This window comes from Gallinula chloropus, assembly GCF_964237585.1.
Source record: "Gallinula chloropus genome assembly, chromosome: 4".
Taxonomy (NCBI): domain Eukaryota; kingdom Metazoa; phylum Chordata; class Aves; order Gruiformes; family Rallidae; genus Gallinula; species Gallinula chloropus.
Window position 1 is genome coordinate 72,321,383 of NC_140088.1, and position 17,885 is coordinate 72,339,267.

General features: G+C 38.5%; 1 protein-coding gene across 1 annotated transcript in view; it reads right to left on the reverse strand.

Moving 5' to 3' along the window:
- Positions 1 to 17,885, reverse strand: part of COL25A1 (collagen type XXV alpha 1 chain) — a gene marked incomplete at both ends in the record, with an annotated part of 297,516 nt that overhangs the window by 11,427 nt on the left and 268,204 nt on the right. Inside the window, 11 exons of the mRNA XM_084264091.1 lie at positions 945 to 998; positions 5,913 to 5,966; positions 6,837 to 6,872; positions 8,818 to 8,898; positions 10,991 to 11,017; positions 11,345 to 11,395; positions 13,119 to 13,181; positions 13,924 to 14,004; positions 14,316 to 14,360; positions 15,938 to 15,982; positions 17,430 to 17,453. Coding sequence (XP_084120217.1) covers positions 945 to 998; positions 5,913 to 5,966; positions 6,837 to 6,872; positions 8,818 to 8,898; positions 10,991 to 11,017; positions 11,345 to 11,395; positions 13,119 to 13,181; positions 13,924 to 14,004; positions 14,316 to 14,360; positions 15,938 to 15,982; positions 17,430 to 17,453 — 561 coding nt within the window. The remainder of the gene's footprint in view (positions 1 to 944; positions 999 to 5,912; positions 5,967 to 6,836; positions 6,873 to 8,817; positions 8,899 to 10,990; positions 11,018 to 11,344; positions 11,396 to 13,118; positions 13,182 to 13,923; positions 14,005 to 14,315; positions 14,361 to 15,937; positions 15,983 to 17,429; positions 17,454 to 17,885) is intronic.

Here is a 17,885-nt window from a genome sequence, read left to right on the forward strand (position 1 = left end):
GAAGTGTCCAAAATACCAAAAATATAATGGGGAAGTAACTTTGAAGCAGAGTGTCCTGGTTTTTGCTGGAACAGAGTTAATTTTCTTCCCTGTAACAGGTATAGTGCTGTGTTTTGGATTTAGGATGAAAATAATGTTGATAACACACTGATGTTTTGATTGCTGCTATGCCATATTGACACCAAGTCAAGGACTTCTCAGCTTCTCATACTGCCCGGTCAGTGAAGAGGCTGAGGGTGCATCAGAAGCTGGGAGGGGACACAGCTGACCCAAACTGGCTAAAGATAGTCCACACCATATGATGTTTATAACTTGGGCGCAGCTGGCTGGAGGTTTGGACTGCAGCTCAGGAGCTACCTGGGTCTATGGGTGGTGAGCCGTTGTGCCATACGTCACTTGTTTTGTATATTCTTTATTGCTGCTGCTGTTATTATTACTATATTCCTTTTTCTATCATATTAAAGTGTCTTTATCTCGACCCATGAGTTTTACCTCCCCCCACAACTCTGCCCCCCAGTGAGTGAGTAGCTGTGAGGTTGTTTTAGCTGCCTGCCAGCTTAAACCCCATCACAGGGAAATCCAAGCAGCTTACTGACATTAAGAAAATCACAGCTTTCCACAGTTCATCCCACACTCCTGCCACTCTCACTAGGTTCCCAGACAGCTGATGGCCACAGGCTGCAGGGACAGAAGCACTTGCATTCTGGATTTCCTCCCCCTTGCTAGTTCTTGTCAGGTCTCTGTCATGACTTGTGAATGACCATGTGTGCACTGGGAATTGAAGTCTGCAATCCAGACCAGTGACCTTACACTGCCAGAGACTACGATCTACCACTGCCTTTTCAAACTAACTATACCACTAGGTGAAACACAGTCATAAACCACACAAAGTATAATCAAGGAGTGATGAAAAGCAAAATATGTACAAAGAACGTGCAACTTACAGGCAAGCCGTATGGTCCTCTGGGTCCAGGGTCACCTCCAGATCCCTTTTCACCCTAAAAAAAAAATACAGAACAAGAAAAGAAGAACATTGTCTATTTCAGATAGAAAGTTTATGCATTGCTACATCTTTTTAGTGAACAATATCCAAGCTTCTTGATTTTTATTAAATGATTAAGGGGGCAAAGAGGTGGTATGCATTACTTTCTAGGCAAAATTACTTTTGGGGCATATGACATTGCATTTGTTTTCAAATCCATTAGTAACTGAAAATATTTTCCAAACTGTACTTGCACTCATTTCAATCTTAAGGTTATAGCAGCTGCAACAGCTGAGGATATACAGCATCAAGCTGAGATGCAATACAGTGACAAGCAAAAATAATGTGTCGATTGGAGCTTGTATGTAAGCAGGCAATGCTATTTAACAGTGACATTGTGAAAATTATCCCATGCACTGTCAATACCCTGGTTTATTATACCAAATCTTGCACTAATGTGCAAGACAAGTACAGAGATTACTCCAGAAGTTTGATCTCATTCTGCAGTAAAGTCCATGGGAATATTACCAGCTGCTACCAAAATAATTGTCCATGCTTAATACAGAGCAAACATTTCCAAATGAAATTATTTTCAAGGCGAAAAATTTTGGGATGACAGTAGTAATAGTCTTTGCTCTACAATCGGTCTTCATCAAGACTGATAAGGAGTTAAACTTCCAGAGTCAGCGAATGATAAGGTCATGTAACTGTGAGCACAGCCCTCTGTGAGCTTGTTAAGGAGGCAGGGCTGGCAAGTAGGTGTGGGCAGTAGTGCTGTTCCAGGCTGTGATGTTCTTTCTTCTGAATAAATCCAGCAGAAAAACTAAAAACTGCTAAAAGATTGATGAGATTGAAGAAAAAAACCCCAAACTCCTGACCACCTCTAGTTTTCAAAACTCCTACTCTGGATTTGTCATGTGGGGTTATTTGGACCCTTTATTCCCCTGTACTGTACTTAATCTCTTAAAACAATTCTGTGTACCAGATCCCCTAAAAATCTGGGTTATTTACTACTTTATTACTTATTATTAATTCATTACTCTATTAAAAGTACAAGAGATGTAGAAGTGTGTCTAATTAATAGTGATGATCATTGGCAGAGCCAAGTCCTTTAGCAGAGCTCTGAAAATGGGCTGCTAAGTCTCAATTTTATCGACTGGATAATACAAAAAAGCAGGTATCCAAATAAACTGAGTCTGAACCTGTTGTTGAACAATCACAGCAGTAAGGAGTTTGTCAGATTAACTGACATTTAGTCTGGTTTAGATACTCCATAGTTTTACACAGGTGGACACTGTCTGTACTCATTTTAGGGGTGATTAGGTCTGTGATGTCTGATTGTTCTGGATTTGGTTAATCTCCAGCTATTTCTAAGCAGCACTTGGGCTGGATGCCCTTGCAGAGCAATAGGAGGTGCCAGGAAGTAACAGCTGATTTGCAAAACAGTAAATCCCTGGCAGCTTTGAAACTTTCTGCTGAGAAGAAACTCATGTGCTGACCCACGTTTGTAACAGCTACAAACCAGTCTGATCAATACCTGAAATACGTCAAGACTATGTAAGTATCTTTTTTTTTTCTTTTAATCTTCAATGGCAAAGACGACTGTACAAAGTCCTCTTGAGATAGGCCTGTAATGTTGCTAAACATATGGTAGACATAAAGATACTGAATGTCTCAGTCTAGGAAATAATCTCATCTGTTATGTAAGAATGTATTTCGAGAAATGTATCTTGCTATTTTTTTGCCTCCAATACAAAGCACATGCTGAAATGCGTTTGGAATATCAGATGAAGTCCTGAATGCTTATGGATTATGTAAGATTGATGGACTGTTGTGGGCATACTGCCCTCAGCCATCACAATAAAGCATTTCCTTCAGGGAAACAGACATCTGTGAACTTCAAGAAGGTTTTAAATATCTCTTTGTAAAACAATTATTCAGTGCCCACAAGACAGAAACATCAGCCTTTGGGTTTTTGCCTCCTCACTTCAGTCTCCTGAATCATGGGTGAATATGAACTACCATTTGCATTAATAAAGCTGCCTCACTGGTGTTTCCATTAAGATCAATATGGAGATTTCATAACACTGCCACCCACGGTGACAAACATTTTAACCAAATTGAACAGGATATGCTTTCCCTCCCAGTACAGAACATGTGTAGTGATGACAGCATGGCAGAGGCTACACATCTGAGAGCCAAAACCCAGGTTTCTGCCACCAAGGCAAGGGTTTTAGGAAATGAGCATTTCAATAATTTTGTCTTTCAGCTTCTCCTAGATGGACAAGAAGTTGTATACACATTATGCCTGTCATCACCCTTAAGTTTTACACACCCCCTGTCACTAGTAGCAATTTAAAATGTGTATCTGTTTACCAATGTTCTTTATTTTATCTCAAGACAATATATGTGAGATTAACAGCTACACAGCCAGATTCAAAGTCCTAATATCACCAAATCCCCCATTTCATGAAGATGTTCTCAGTAAAAGCTCTCTAAGCACCTAGCAAAATGGTATTTTCAATAGCTGAAGTATTTATTAAGGACTGTAAGAAAGAAGTCTAATAAATGATATTAATTCACACTGTTACCATTTCTGTTTCTACCAAAAGAAATGCACAGAACCACAGCACTGGAACGTTCACAATTATCATACTTCAGGAAGTATTAAGTCCTGTGTTAGCTTCTAATAATCAATGAACAGTTTAAAGAGAAAATTACATGGTTAAGCTCACACAGTGAATTAATAGATCATTTGTTCAAAACCACGTTTTCCTATTTTCTAGTGACATATCTAGTCTAGTTTCTCACCGTCTAAATAAGTTTTGTATAGAGACTGTCTGATGCTTTCTATTTTAGTTAAATAGATAAACTGGAAACAAACCAACCGGCCCTAATTTGCAGAACAGTCTGGTCTACCTAAGAAGAGTAATTCAGCATAGCCTCAAATAGAGCCTATGCATCAACAAATCCATAATTCTGTAGAAGAAGTCACTGGGCTTCAGTTTGATTACACTTGCTTTCCTTAACTTTTAAGGAGATATATAGTGACCAGCACTTTACATGCATTTTCTTAAAGGCAGATTGTCTTTCCAAATTCTAAACAACATGGATTTAAGTACATGGTTATGTTTCATGGTAGGAATCCATAGTGTCCTTGTACGTTAATATCGGCCCAAAGTTTTCCTTATCAGTATGGACAAAATATCCAGTGATACTGTGCAGTGGCACTAGGCACCATGTTTAGTTGAAAGGCAAAGGGTAAAATAAGCAGGCAAAAATGTTTTCCTCCAGCTTTCACATAAATGAGTTCAACAGTTGCAAAGGCAAGCTGTAAAACTGTTATTTAGATGATGAGACATACATCAATGCCAGGCACACATTAGATAACTGTGCTACAAGCAACTTCTCCTCCCAAACAGTATTAAATGATTAAACAAACAATTACAGCAATAGTCTTGCTAGTGGATTGCTTAGGAAAAAAGCCTTCCATCTTTCTTCTGAACTTCCTTCCATTCATTTAGTTACACAACGAACGGCGGGTTTGCAGGAATTTCTTGCACACCCTTCTGTAATCTTGCCAATCTGTCCCTCTGTGCTCATGCAGTTATTGAACCACTTTACATCACAGCAGTTCCTAACGTGTTTGTAACTACTGCTTGTTACATGGCAGGGCTGACTCTAGATCCAGCTGTATGACTTATTCTGCCCTTAGGTACTTTTGTAAAAACAAAATAAATATAGTTTCCTTCATTACATTAGAAGAGTAATTTACATTATAGAACACTGTTTTTGAAAGATATTTCAACTGGTAGTACATACATATATCTTTCAAGATAAAACCTCATAATACAAGAATAAAAAGTAGTTTCTAAATTATTTCCTGAAATTCAGATTATGTTCAACAATCTTTTCAGAGTTTATAGGAAAAAAAAAAGAAGTTATGTCCTAGTTGAAAAAAAGACTTGAATTTGTAGTCCTCTAGGAAATAAAAGAAAAATATCCAAGTATTTCAGACAGTTAAGTAGCCTGAGAGGTAACTACAGCCTACTGTTCCTGTTTTGGACTACACTGCATGTCTTGTACTTATTTCTCAACACACAACTCTGTAAAAATTAATCATCAAGTCATGCATACCCTTCTCAGATGTACTACTGTTAAAGCTAACTGGACCTGTGCCATATGGCTGCGTCCTTAATACAGCAAGTCTGAAGTTGTTTTTGCACAGATGTTTTGTTAAAGAGAAATTCAAAGAGACAAAATTCAGGGCTGGCAACTCTTTGGGGGTTTTAGTTTAATATAAGGTATCATCTTTTCTTCTTTTGTACAAGTTGATGGTTGTAATGTTAAAGATGACAAGCTCATAGACAAAGATTATGGTCTCTATCCTGTTTCTGTTGGAGAAAATTTACTACAAGTATTTCAAATTAAGTAGTAGGGCTTCTATCTTCTAAGCTTAAAAGAAAAGGAACAAAATTTTAAATTTTATAGAGCTTAGAAATTTTTTTTTCAAGATAAGAACATTTAAGTGCAAACAGGTGAGAAACTCCATTTTTGTTTGCCACTGCATATGTATATAGTCAGATCACACTATCTTCTTCTGTCCTAGTTCTCTCAATCCATTTACACAAAATAATGAAATCAACCAAAATTATATTTCATGTAGCACGGTGAACTTCAAAGTCCTGTAAGTTTCTTACTGATTTGTCATTACAAAACACCAGCTCCTCTGAAGTTATTGAGTGACAAAATCAGCCTTTAAACAGATGAAAATGAGTGCAAATAGAACACATGTACAGTTGTGGGCTGATCCTTAAACAGATGAGATACCATTATGTTCAGTAATGCCTAGGCACACTATAGGTAGCCATACAACAGTTTGCCATTGCAGTGGTTGCTTTGTAGAGGGTGACATGGAAATTATACTTACTCTGTCTCCTTTAGGGCCTGCAGGGCCGTGGGGACCAACTGGGCCATCTACACCCTGCGAAAGGAAACAATGGGGTAAGAGAGAGGTCTTGTTCTTACAAGTCTTTAGTTTTAATAGCTGTCTTCTAGCCAAGAACTAACATGGAATCAGTTTTCACTGGTTGAAAATTCAGACTTAATTGTGATGGGACCTGGTCAAACGAATCCACTTGGCTTTCAAAACTTCACCTATAAGCTCTCTTGTTATCACATAACCCATCTTTATTCTAGTTGGATTTGACTTTATTCATGGAAGTGAGCAGATTTACAAAGATTTAAAATTTATTGAAAGCTATTTTCCCAGGAAAAATGTAAGGGTAAAAAAGCATTTTTTTTTAAAAAACACTTTTTGTCTTTTAAATTGAAATGTCCATCTCTAAGGTGGATCTACATGTTGCAGCGATCACAGGAAATCTTACAGAAGTCTTCAAATAGGTAATTCCACTTCACTTTCAGATTATCCATTTCTTTATCATTATAAAAAGCAAACGATTCCATGTTGATATTTAATATAGAATATGAATATGAAAGCATGTAGAACCCCAGCATGCCCGCATCCATTGCACTGATTCCATATTAGTATTGCACAGGCGCGTTTTCCTTTGTAAGCTAAATTCCTATCTGTACTCAGTAAAATAAGGACCCCAACCAAGGCAGTTGTTCAACCAAAAATGAAAACCAAAACTGCCTTTTTAAGATTCAGGGATTCCTTCTACAGTGAATTATGTTCTCCTTCCCAAACACATGGCCCAAATAGTCTGCTTGAAGCCCCCTCTTAGCATGGGAAATGCCTGCGGCACTTGGCCTTCCTTCCTCCTTGCGGTGTGTGAGAGCAGCCGGCACACAGACTTGGTAACGAAGAGCAGCACAAAGATGAGGGACTCACCCGGGGTCCTGGCTTTCCGTCTAAGCCAGATGCTCCCTGTGTGGTTAGGTGGAAGCATGGATGATGGGTACAACACGAATGACAAGAACGTGAGATTAGTAAGTGGTGCTGATGAATATACGCAATTCAAACATACAATACACGTTGTGACAGGGTTCTGGAATGGGTATCACATTACTACAGCATGTTAGTTAAAAATTCACATGTAACATCAAGAGCCTGACTCTGTTCCACATTAGTGGAATGTCACTGACCCACCCTTGCCCTCATGTCACAGTATATTAGACCAGAGTAACATCAAGCTATAGGAGCGCTATGAACACCAGATGCTAGGGTGTTTTCAAGCCTTAACATGTAAATATTTACTTTGTAATGTGCTTGTGTGGTTTCTGAGTTGTAAACAATGACAATACTGAATACTATGCTACACAAAGAAAGAAAAATGTATGCTAACCGTGATAGGAAGTATTTAAGTGCAAGAACACTGCATTACGCAGCCAACAAAATCTGGATCCTGACTTCAATGGCCTCATTCATATCCAAGAGGCCGGGAGACAATCACATTTCCTGTTTTCCCAATACAGTCACAGTTCGGAGCACCGCAAAGGCTGGGAGTGGGTAGCACCCGGCACTTGGGGCTATTTGCTTCAGCATCCTTGGGGACGGGATGACCTCTGGTGGCTCTTACGCGAATAACAGAGCAGCAGGGAAAGATCTGGTCGGCTACCAGGAATGCTGGGGCTGGGGGGCCAAAACTATTTGGGACACAGGGAATAATCTGTGCTAAAAAAAAACCCCAAAACACCCTCCCTGCCCAAAACACCCCGCTCCCCTCCCCCCCCCCCCCCCCCCCCCCCACCCCCGCCACTCCTCGGGCTCATTAACACTTTTGGAAAGCCAAACACTTGGATATTGCTCCTTAAAATGACATTTAGGAAAAGTAAGCAGGAGCAAAACAGGATCTATATAAATTTGAAAAACTAATGGTGTATTTTGATCTGGGTGAGAACAAACATTTCTGACAGAAACAAAACTTTCTTCTTCCTTTTAGCCATTTTCAGGGGGTTTGGTCAGAACTCCAAAGCTCCCTCTCTACATAGCTGTAGCCTTAATTGAAAATGATCTTTGTTTTTTTCTTTCCCCAAATAAATTAAAATTTTCAGGGAAGCTGACTTTGTCCAGAGGCCCTGCACATAATTCTTGAAAATACTGATCAGAGGCGTTTGGTTTCCTTTGGGTTAACCTAGTCATTTTCCTCCATTTCCTCCACTATTAAGAGTGCAATTACATGGAGTAATCCTCACATTAAAAAAAACCCAAACAACAACAAAAAACCCACCCCAAACCTCTTTTTGTGAGGAAAAACAACACCCTAAATTTTCAAAGACAAAAAAATAAGCACACAAAGTGTTTTATCTTTTCTCAGCCTAAATTTTAAAAAACATACTGTTTTCACATGTGAAGTTATTTTTACTTTTTTTTTTCAGTTCTTTCTAAGGTGAAATTAGTGCCAAACATTCAGAAGAACAAGGCAAAAGTAACGATCCACTATTCCTAACCAATGAGAAACAACCCAAAATTCTCTAAACCAAATTTTAGGTTTCCTCAGACCTCTCCATTTTAACCACAGAAATGGAAATAGAGGAAGAATAACTGAAGAGATGTGGGGAAGAGGGGAGATTCCTTTTTAAACAAGAACACCATACAACACTTAAATAACGATATGACTCATGTAATGGCGGGATGGCATCCTTGTGACACTGAACACTTTGACACATAACAAAAAACCTGACAGCACTGGGTGTTACAGGACATTGATTTGGAAGATAGCACAGTTTTGGGGTAAAACAAAACAAGCCTGATGCTCGGCTCTAACATGGTATATTCTGTGTGCACTGTTGAGTAAACCAGAGTTTTTCATCAGGAGTAGAAAGAGAAGTTTGTGATTTGCACTGAGATTGAATAGTTGTTTTTTACTTACTGGAAGACCAAGGGGCCCTCTGTCACCCTTTTGACCTGCTTCACCCTTCAATCCTTTAAGACCATTTAACCCTGGTTCACCCTAAACGTAAAAGTATAAATGCCAAATTTTTGGTGCTATAATGGGTGTTTAAGCTGGAATAGAAGAAGCCAGTCTCAGAAATGGCTGCAAATTCCAGTTTGAAACAAAGACACAAATTCAACCTTCTCAGCTTACTGGCAATTTTAAGAGCTGATATAGTACTGGGCAAAAGGACTTGGGAAGTGTCTGCTGAAGGTTTAAAATCCATGTGAAAAAAAACCTATAGGAAACTTATGCATAACAGATTCTTTTGAATCTTCTCATAATAATTATCACTGTAGTTAGATGATTTAAATTAAATGTTGAATTTCAGGGGGGGTTGGATTTTTCTTAAATCCCTTAAACCACCCTATGCAGATAGTTCAAACGGAAAGAAATTTTTTTTTTTAAAAAAAAAGCCTCAAAAAGAGATCCTGCAGGTTTCTTCAGTGGGATATCTTGGAATGTGCATTTTGTAAGGAGCAGTACTTTTTTTCTTATGGCAAACTGGAATTTGCAGCAAAATATTACATAAAGATATTTTAAACCTTTAAGCATACATAATTAACCTTTGACAAATTAAAAGAAGCAGTGTAAGGTATACAATGCCCAGCTACTTGGGCATTTCTGTGTTCATACAATTTTAAACAGCGTAAGAAATGGCACTTGTTGTGATTGTTAAATTATGCATAGACCATTATACATCACTAAGAGGGTAATAGTGGGCTTGAAGTTGCCAACAAATCATTCTCGCATCACGAAAAACTACCTCAGCTTGATGGCTGCCCAGTTAAAAAGAGTGCTGACCATCCCTGCGTCTTTTGGGAAACAGAAATACATGGGTATTTCATTCAGGCTGCTCCCCACCTTGTTCCTAGGTTTCTCTGATGTATTCTGTTACCTTATATCATATTTGTATTAAAAAAAAACAACCCAAAAACCCAACAAACAACCCTGAATAAAATCTAGTCTGCTCATTTAAGTAACTCCAGCCATCACCCGCCTGCTTTGCACCCTGCCTAAAAACCCATTTCTTCATTCTTCTGTTTCACTAGATGTGACTTTCAGATCAGTAGCACTGAAAATGCTGAAGTTTTGGAAACAGACCTGAGAAAGCTCTGAGAAGCCTGAGTCTCGGGCCAAAAGCCTGAGGTAAGGCAGGGCTGGTGCTAAGATGGAACAGATTTCACTTCAAAAAATGATTTATGACTCAGGCTTCGTGCGCCAAAGTAACAGTCTCGTAAGAGGCAAACCTCTGATTTTCTGTCTTACACCTTAAAAACAAAACCTCAAAAGTCAATCAAAACTCCTCTTACTTATTTTTTTGAGAAAGGTACATTCAATTAGGGAGTCACAATAATTGACATGATCATGCCTGACATCACCACTAGCTCTAGTGAACACTATGCTATAGCGTCACACTGAATTTTAGTTTACTGGCCATTACTGAAGTTAAGCACAAATTAAAATATTTAAACTCTGCCAAGGTCTCCTTTCCTGCTCCTGAGTTGTTTTTCTGGGCAGAAGATACAGCATATCTTCACATACTACACTGTGGAAAATGTTCAAATAGTATTGCAGACCTGCCTGATCAGGGATTCCAGGTTGGAAAACATGAAAGCATGCACACAAGCTTGTGGCAAGGAACTTGTGTGAAGAAACTGGCCAGTAAAGCACATGGCACCTAAGACAGTGAAAAGTAATTCATACTGGAAGAAGTAGGAAATGTAAGAGAGCATAAATGAAGAATCTGTCTGACTCCAGTTCCTGAGCATATAACACACTGCTTACATTCAAAAGTAATTCCAATTGCAAGTGGAATGATCACTTGCCCATAAACAGGAAGCTTCAGTAATTTAGTGTCAAATCACAAATATTAATACAAACATTGGATTCCACCAATGCTCAAGAGAAATTGTAATCAGAACGATCACAGAAAATTAAAAAAGATTTAAAGTTACATGTTAATATTACAATCTGCTTTAAGGTTTAAGAATATCAGATACATTTATTAACGAGACATGAAACAAAACATAGCTGCATGCATTAAAAAACAAAGCATGATACTTTGCAGACATCAAAAATAGGACTATTAAGACAGTCATTAATTTACCTTTGGGCCAGGCAGTCCATGAGGTCCCTGAAAATAAAGATACCATTTTTCATCACAAAAATATGCCACAACATTTGTACACAACAAGAGTTTATTGCTTTAAAGGATGCAAGCTGCACTTGCATTTTTGTCATAGAATCACAGAATGCATTAGGTTGGAAGGGACCTTTCAAGGTCATCTAGTCCAACCCCCCTGCAGTAAGCAGGGACATGAATTTTAAGACATGCAGCAAAGGTCCTAAATTAGGTCCCTCTTTAATAGTCATGTACTCTCACAGCACTTCTATTAAGCAGGCATTAAAATGACAAAAGGGTTTAAGGACTTTGTAGCCCTGCTCTTCTTCTCAAGCTTACCATAGGGCCTGGAGGTCCATGTGGCCCTGGTGGTCCAGGTGGTCCTATCACCTACAGATAAAAACCAACAGCTTTAAATCATGCAGAGTAGGGGAACTCCTTTACAAATACCAAAAGTCAGGCTGACTCGTCTTGTGTTGGCAAGCACTTACAAACATAGCAATGCAACGATGTACAATGACAGCATGTCTAGAAAGGGGTTTGGGAGTGGGAATTATTTTGATTCAAAAGACAGGGTACCTGAACTAGAGATTTTCCCATGCCATATAGCAGTGTGCCTGTCTCCTGGTTCTTGCTCCTAGGTTCTAAAATACACATTAAGACACTACGTGGGGCGGGGGCATGGGGAAATACCTCTCTGAAACAAACAGTATTGAACAGGGATGCTTGAACTTTAATATGTTATGGTATGTGCTCCTTAGTTTTCTCTGTACTATGTAATTTACAGAAACAGAAGATGATGTGTGATTTTAATTCCTCCCCAATACTGATGAATGGAAAATATACTAAATTTAAGATAGGGTTTGGCATATTTTCACAATTGTCCTTTGTTTTTCCTTTTATTCCATTTAGCCCACTGGTACAAAGAATTCCCTAAAGTCATTAAAATAGATAATCATGTTGTTCAGCAGTTAATGCATGCATAATATGTGCTGGGTTTCTGTGTTCCTAACAAACCAATGGAAGAGAATTTCATTATGATATTTACAGCTTACTAGCACCTCTCCTCTTGGGTATAATCCTAAAGGGCTATTGTTGCAACCTGCAAGGTGCAGGGATGCTAAATTACGTCTCCAGACTTACACTACAGTAGCTGTTGGTGGTGGCAATAGTGGCTACGAAATGAGCTTGGAAATGTGAGGCAAAGATTTCACCATCTGTGAAATATCCAAAAACCTGAAAGCCCCATTATAAGCAAAACCAAGCAGAGTAAGATGAATGAGTTAGTGTATTAATTTGTAACAAATACAGCTTCATTCAGAGAAAGAGACTCAGAGATACAGGGTGCCTATTGCTTCCTGTGATGGCAGAAGACAATCTCCTTGACTCATGGCAGTTACGGTTCCAAATACCCAGGGCACGTCACCACTGACAAAGGCAGTTGTAATTAACTTCTGTTCTGAGGCTTCCTAACTTACTGTGCTTTGCTAGTGTTAATCACTCATATCAAAAAGGTATTGTGCAGGGAGGTTTTTGTCTCAGATTATTTTTTGGGGGGGTTGGGGGTGGTTTGGTTTTTCTTTTAAATGCTTTTACAATGCTTTTAAAAATCAGGAGAATGACTGGTCCCAAAAAGGTAGTCTCTGTCCCAGGTCATGTGTTACTATTCCTGGCATTGCTGAAGTCAGTCTAGTCTGGTTGTCTCTGGACTTTCTGAGATCCCCAGAGTACAAGGTGTGGAGAGCGATTTGGGGTTGGGGATATTTTTTCATCAGTTTTTTCTTGCAAAGCATTTATCTTTTGATTCATTACAGAGCCAGAAGGCTTTCACTGAAGTGAGCAGGGCTGTTGTTCATGGTGAGAGAATAGAAAATAATAGGATTATACCTTTAGAATTTCTTAAGCTGTATTTAGCACTATGACTAAAAGTACATTAATACTCAAAAGGGCATATAATTATTTAAAGTAGAAAAATATTTTGAAAGTTCAAGTGTAGGAACCATCAAGGATGTCAGGAAAGATCAGTCATGAATATAAAATATTGTTTAGATTTAAAAGCCATGGAACCACTGCTGGACCACTACGTTCACTGCAACACCACATTGGGACTTACTGAAGGACCTTGGGCACCAGGTAGACCAACATCTCCTTTTTCACCTTTCATACCGTTGGATCCCTACAAAATCATTACAAAACAGCATTTATAAATGGCTTTAACCTCATTAGCAATCAATCTAGAACTAATAATATTTATTTGCAAATAATTATATATTTTAAAAAATAATAATGCAGCACATATATAATGGATTTTCTTTTTTTTTTTCTTTACTTTTGGTGTGGCTTTATGAATAATGTAAAGGTATGCTTTTATACTGTCAGCTATCATCTGTGGCATGACGTTTATGACAAATCCTTAAGTTGGCACTCCAGTATAGAATGTCCTACAGATACATTTTTGGAATTCTTTCTATTTTTACTGTGAAATTTCATTTGTACATGCATACATGTCTATAGGAATAGAAAGAATGCATCCCATAAATATTAATGCATTTTTTTTTCCCCTCCTCAATCTAAGTCATCTGAAATTCCTGACGAGTGTTCAAACCATAGCTCCTTTCTTCTACAAGCTACACTTGACCAAGTTGTGCTATACATTACAGGAGAGGTACAAATCTGATCAGTATGCCAACCAATCTCTCTACTCCCAAAGAAATATTGTGTTTGACCCTAAGAGGAATGAAAAGTTCTGACAGTCTTACACCTCCTCTTAGATTAGCTGCAGAGCAATCTCAGAATTTTCCTCTCCAGTGCTTTCTGTCCCATTTGCAATTTATCAGCACTGTTGAAAATTCCTGATAGTGGAAGAGACAAAAAAAGACAAGTACCTTAGCTAAAATTAATTCATTTTTCATACTCACTGGCAGGCCAGGCAGTCCAATTCCACCCTTCTCTCCAGGCATTCCAGGATCACCTGAATCTCCCTTTGAGCCTTTAGGACCCTAAAATACGTACTCATTCAGCAAGTTATGTGTAAACAAATCCAGATACCCCAACAGAATTCTAGCTTTCATCCTAGTAAGAAGCGTAATTCATTCTGTGGACTGACCTTCGTTGTTGATATGCAGAAATGCAGTCATGAATGGACCGCAGAGTATGCAGCAATGTGGTGATGATCTTTATTAATCATTACCATTATATTGCTACTTAGATTAGGAAATCTAACCTACAACTTGGGATCACAGAACTAATCTCCTGAAATAAGCTTTGGTTGCTCACATGATTTGCATTACACAATTTACACATAATGTACCTGCTCCCCATCAACTCCTGGGGTTCCTGGAGATCCTGGTTCACCCTGCAAAAGATAATATGGAATTGGATTATCCCAATTATCCCTGAAATTCGAGGACAGTGGCAGTGCTAAACAACCTAAACTGGTTAGTAATGTCTGAGACTAGTAAATCACCACAATTAGCAACAACAAAACCAGAGAATATTCCGTAAAAAAGAACAGTATATACACAGTACCTTTATGCAAAGTGTTGAATAAATGGCCCTGTTGATCAGGCCAGTACATTAACTATGTGTTGTTTAAAGGCTAGACAAGTGCATAAGAAAGTAAAAAAGAAGAAAACCCAGAAGCCTTGAGAGAAGACCCCAATCAAATGGAAACTTTGTCAACTACTGTAAAAAATATGGAAACATGGCTGTTGATAAACAGAGTAGACAGAGACTTCATGTTTTACTTCCCTGGCTAATATAAATCACCCAGTGAACATTGCCCTGTGATAGGTTCCTGAAAAACATTCTCCAAGGGAGCAAATTACACTGATGGGTAGAGACTAGGATATTGGAAACAATCTCCTGTAAGGTTGAATTCTACTTAACGTTATTAATGTTGAGTGAGAATGCTCACCCATATGAAAGAGCACAACCTCTTCTATTCTGCAACTTCCCTGTGTTTTACAACATATTCTAGGCTGCAGAAATGCTGGGTAGATCCTAATGCAGAAAGCCATTCCTGCACACTTAACTGCCTATTCCATTATCAGTTTTCACATAGAAGAACAAATGTGGTTCCTCACAATTTCTCAAAATAATTAACACGTACAGTGGGATGTATTTCCTTATGATACCTTGGATGAAGCCTAAAATTTAAGTGTTTAGTATTGCTGTTGAAGAAACAGGTATTTACTCTTGGCCAAAGCTTAGAGACACTGATAGAAGATACAATATGTCCAGTATTTAAGAAACAATTTAAAAACCAAATTAAGGAGGACCCACTAACTGCATGACTTTTTTTTTTTTTTTAAGTACAGGCAAATGTATTATTTAAATTTTATGGAACAGAGCAGCATATGGTATTCATTGCCTCTGTGTGGGCTGCTCACTAACAGTTCTTGTACTACGCATTGCACCAGCCAGGTGGGATTAGCAGGCTTGGGTTTGCAGCCAGGCTCCTCTCCACATGTGCACATTTTAATTTGTGCTGAGATTAGAAAACACTGTGCTTATTTGGGTGGGCATCACTGCAATATAAAGCTGCATTCACATGCACCCTGTGTGATCAGTGGTGCCTTGCACACAGGTCTGCCTACCTCATCCCCAGACAGCCAGAATCGATGCCACCGTCTACTTGTGCAAAAGTTCTAGCAAAGAGCTCCAGTGCAGATCCATGGAGGAGATGCTTCTGCCCTGTTTCAGTACTCATTAATTTTACTGTTTCTCAACTGGCGACTAAACAAAGCATCTATATCAGAAAGCTTCATTTCAAAAGGCCAGGGCACAAGGTTTGAAATGTGCCATATTTGGTAAAATTACAGTTAAATAGGCTGTACAGGAGAGCTCTACGTACCTGTGTGCACACACCAGCTAAAAAAAGAGAGAATGCTTTCACCCTTAAGATACAAGGGGTAAAATAAAGAAGATCACCTTTGGCCCTTGCAGCCCTTGGGGTCCCGGTGGTCCTGGTGGCCCCTAAGCAGAAACACAAAAACTCTCAGCTTTTAAATAAATTCTTGGAGGATTTGCCACGTAAGCACAGGCTGAATGTTAATCCAGCTACCACAACAAAACAGGTTAGATTTTTAACACAAGGGGAACCAAGACCAGTTACGGACAAGTTGTTAATCTATGATAACTCTCAGTAACCAGAGGGTATCACAAAAAACAGTGTTAAAAGCTTGTATTTTATAATAAAGACCTGCTGCTCCCATCATTTGAAATGGCAAAGCTCCTCTTAATGGCAGGGCCACATTTGCCAGCCCTCACCATCCTGATTCAAACCAATCCAAAGTCAGGAGAAATCTCCAACCGATTCCAAAGATGGTTTTGCTAGAAGATGCTAAATGCATTTGGGGACACCCAGTGTTTTGTGAAATTGCCATGGAATAAGTTGTGACTATTTCTTTCATTTCTACCTCAGGCTGTGGACACACTGTTAGATATCAAATACTGGTCTGGATGGTGTGCAGTAGGGATGCTAAAAAAAACCCTTCAAACAAACCACATTTAAAAATACCCTCTATTAATATAAAGAAAGCATTTGCACAGATGAGAAAATAGGACTAACAACAATCTTGCAGAGAGCAGCTTGAAACAAAAAGAATAAAATGATTTGTTTATACCAAGCCTGCACTTTAATGGAAGGCTGAACCTGCAACACTATAAGCAGCTCCTAGCTTGGTTGGAGTACAAGTACTGGAGAGTTCAGTTGTCTGCACATTTTGGGGACAAGTGCTGGAAAATTTATTAACTGTGAGACCTGATAAGTTTGTACAAGAGAATTCCTCATACTTGGGGTTTCTACTTAGCTGTAGCAATTTTTTCCAGAAAACAATGGATTTGCATCTGGTCTGAAAACTCCCAAATGAAGTTTCTTCACAAGACAATTGGAAAAACCATGAATTTCTGCCTGAAATGAAGTTTCTTCACAAGACAATTGGAAAACCCATGAATTTCTGCCTGAAATGAAGTTTCTTCACAAGACAATTGGAAAACCCATGAATTTCTGCCTAAAAATAAGGTTGATATTAGAAAATTTTTTGGTACTCAAATCTTGCTTGATGTTTTTGCGTGACTTCCATGTAGACATAGAGATAGGAACACACATCAAGAATTCCAAAGCAACCATCTGCCAAGATATGTGCCTACAGAAATAATGAGTTCTATATTTTTTCTGGTCTCTTAAGTGAACTGAAGTTTTGCCATTAATTCATCAGGAGCAGAACTGGTTCCATTGTTGAATGGCTTTCAACATTAGGTTGTCTGTTATGGGAATGTTGAGCAAATAAATAAGCCCATGTGATGATGAACCAGGTTGACATCCAACAAAGGCATATCCTAAATTAGCAGAATTATGAACATGCTACAACACAAAGGAAAAGTTCTACAACACACAGTAAGTCATGCAGTAGGAATTTACCGTGACAGTCAAGGTGGCAATCCTCTGTTGGGAAAATGTATTAACAAGAGACACCATTACCAGAACTGAACAAAGATATAAATTCCTCTGCTTGCTACAGTTACCATCTCCACAAAAACAATGCTGCATCTGGGAGATGCCATGCCTCCAAACGACAAGAGTAAAAAACCCCGTTATTTTTAACTCCCAGGGTTTTACTGTTGCTTCTGCAGGAGTCAGAATTTTATTTAGGTGAACACTGCAGGTTCTTGCAAAATTTAAGAGATCAAATATATGATGACTAAATAGCAAAATCATACTGCAAGTCTTCCAAAAGTTTTTTTTTAAAGCATTTTAAGAAAACATGAAGAGTTGCTGTCTTAAGTTGAATAAAGGACATGCCTTATGTTTTGCATTCTCTGCAGGTTTTGCACCAATGTTTAATTAATAAATACAAGTTCTAGAGTGAAGATATAA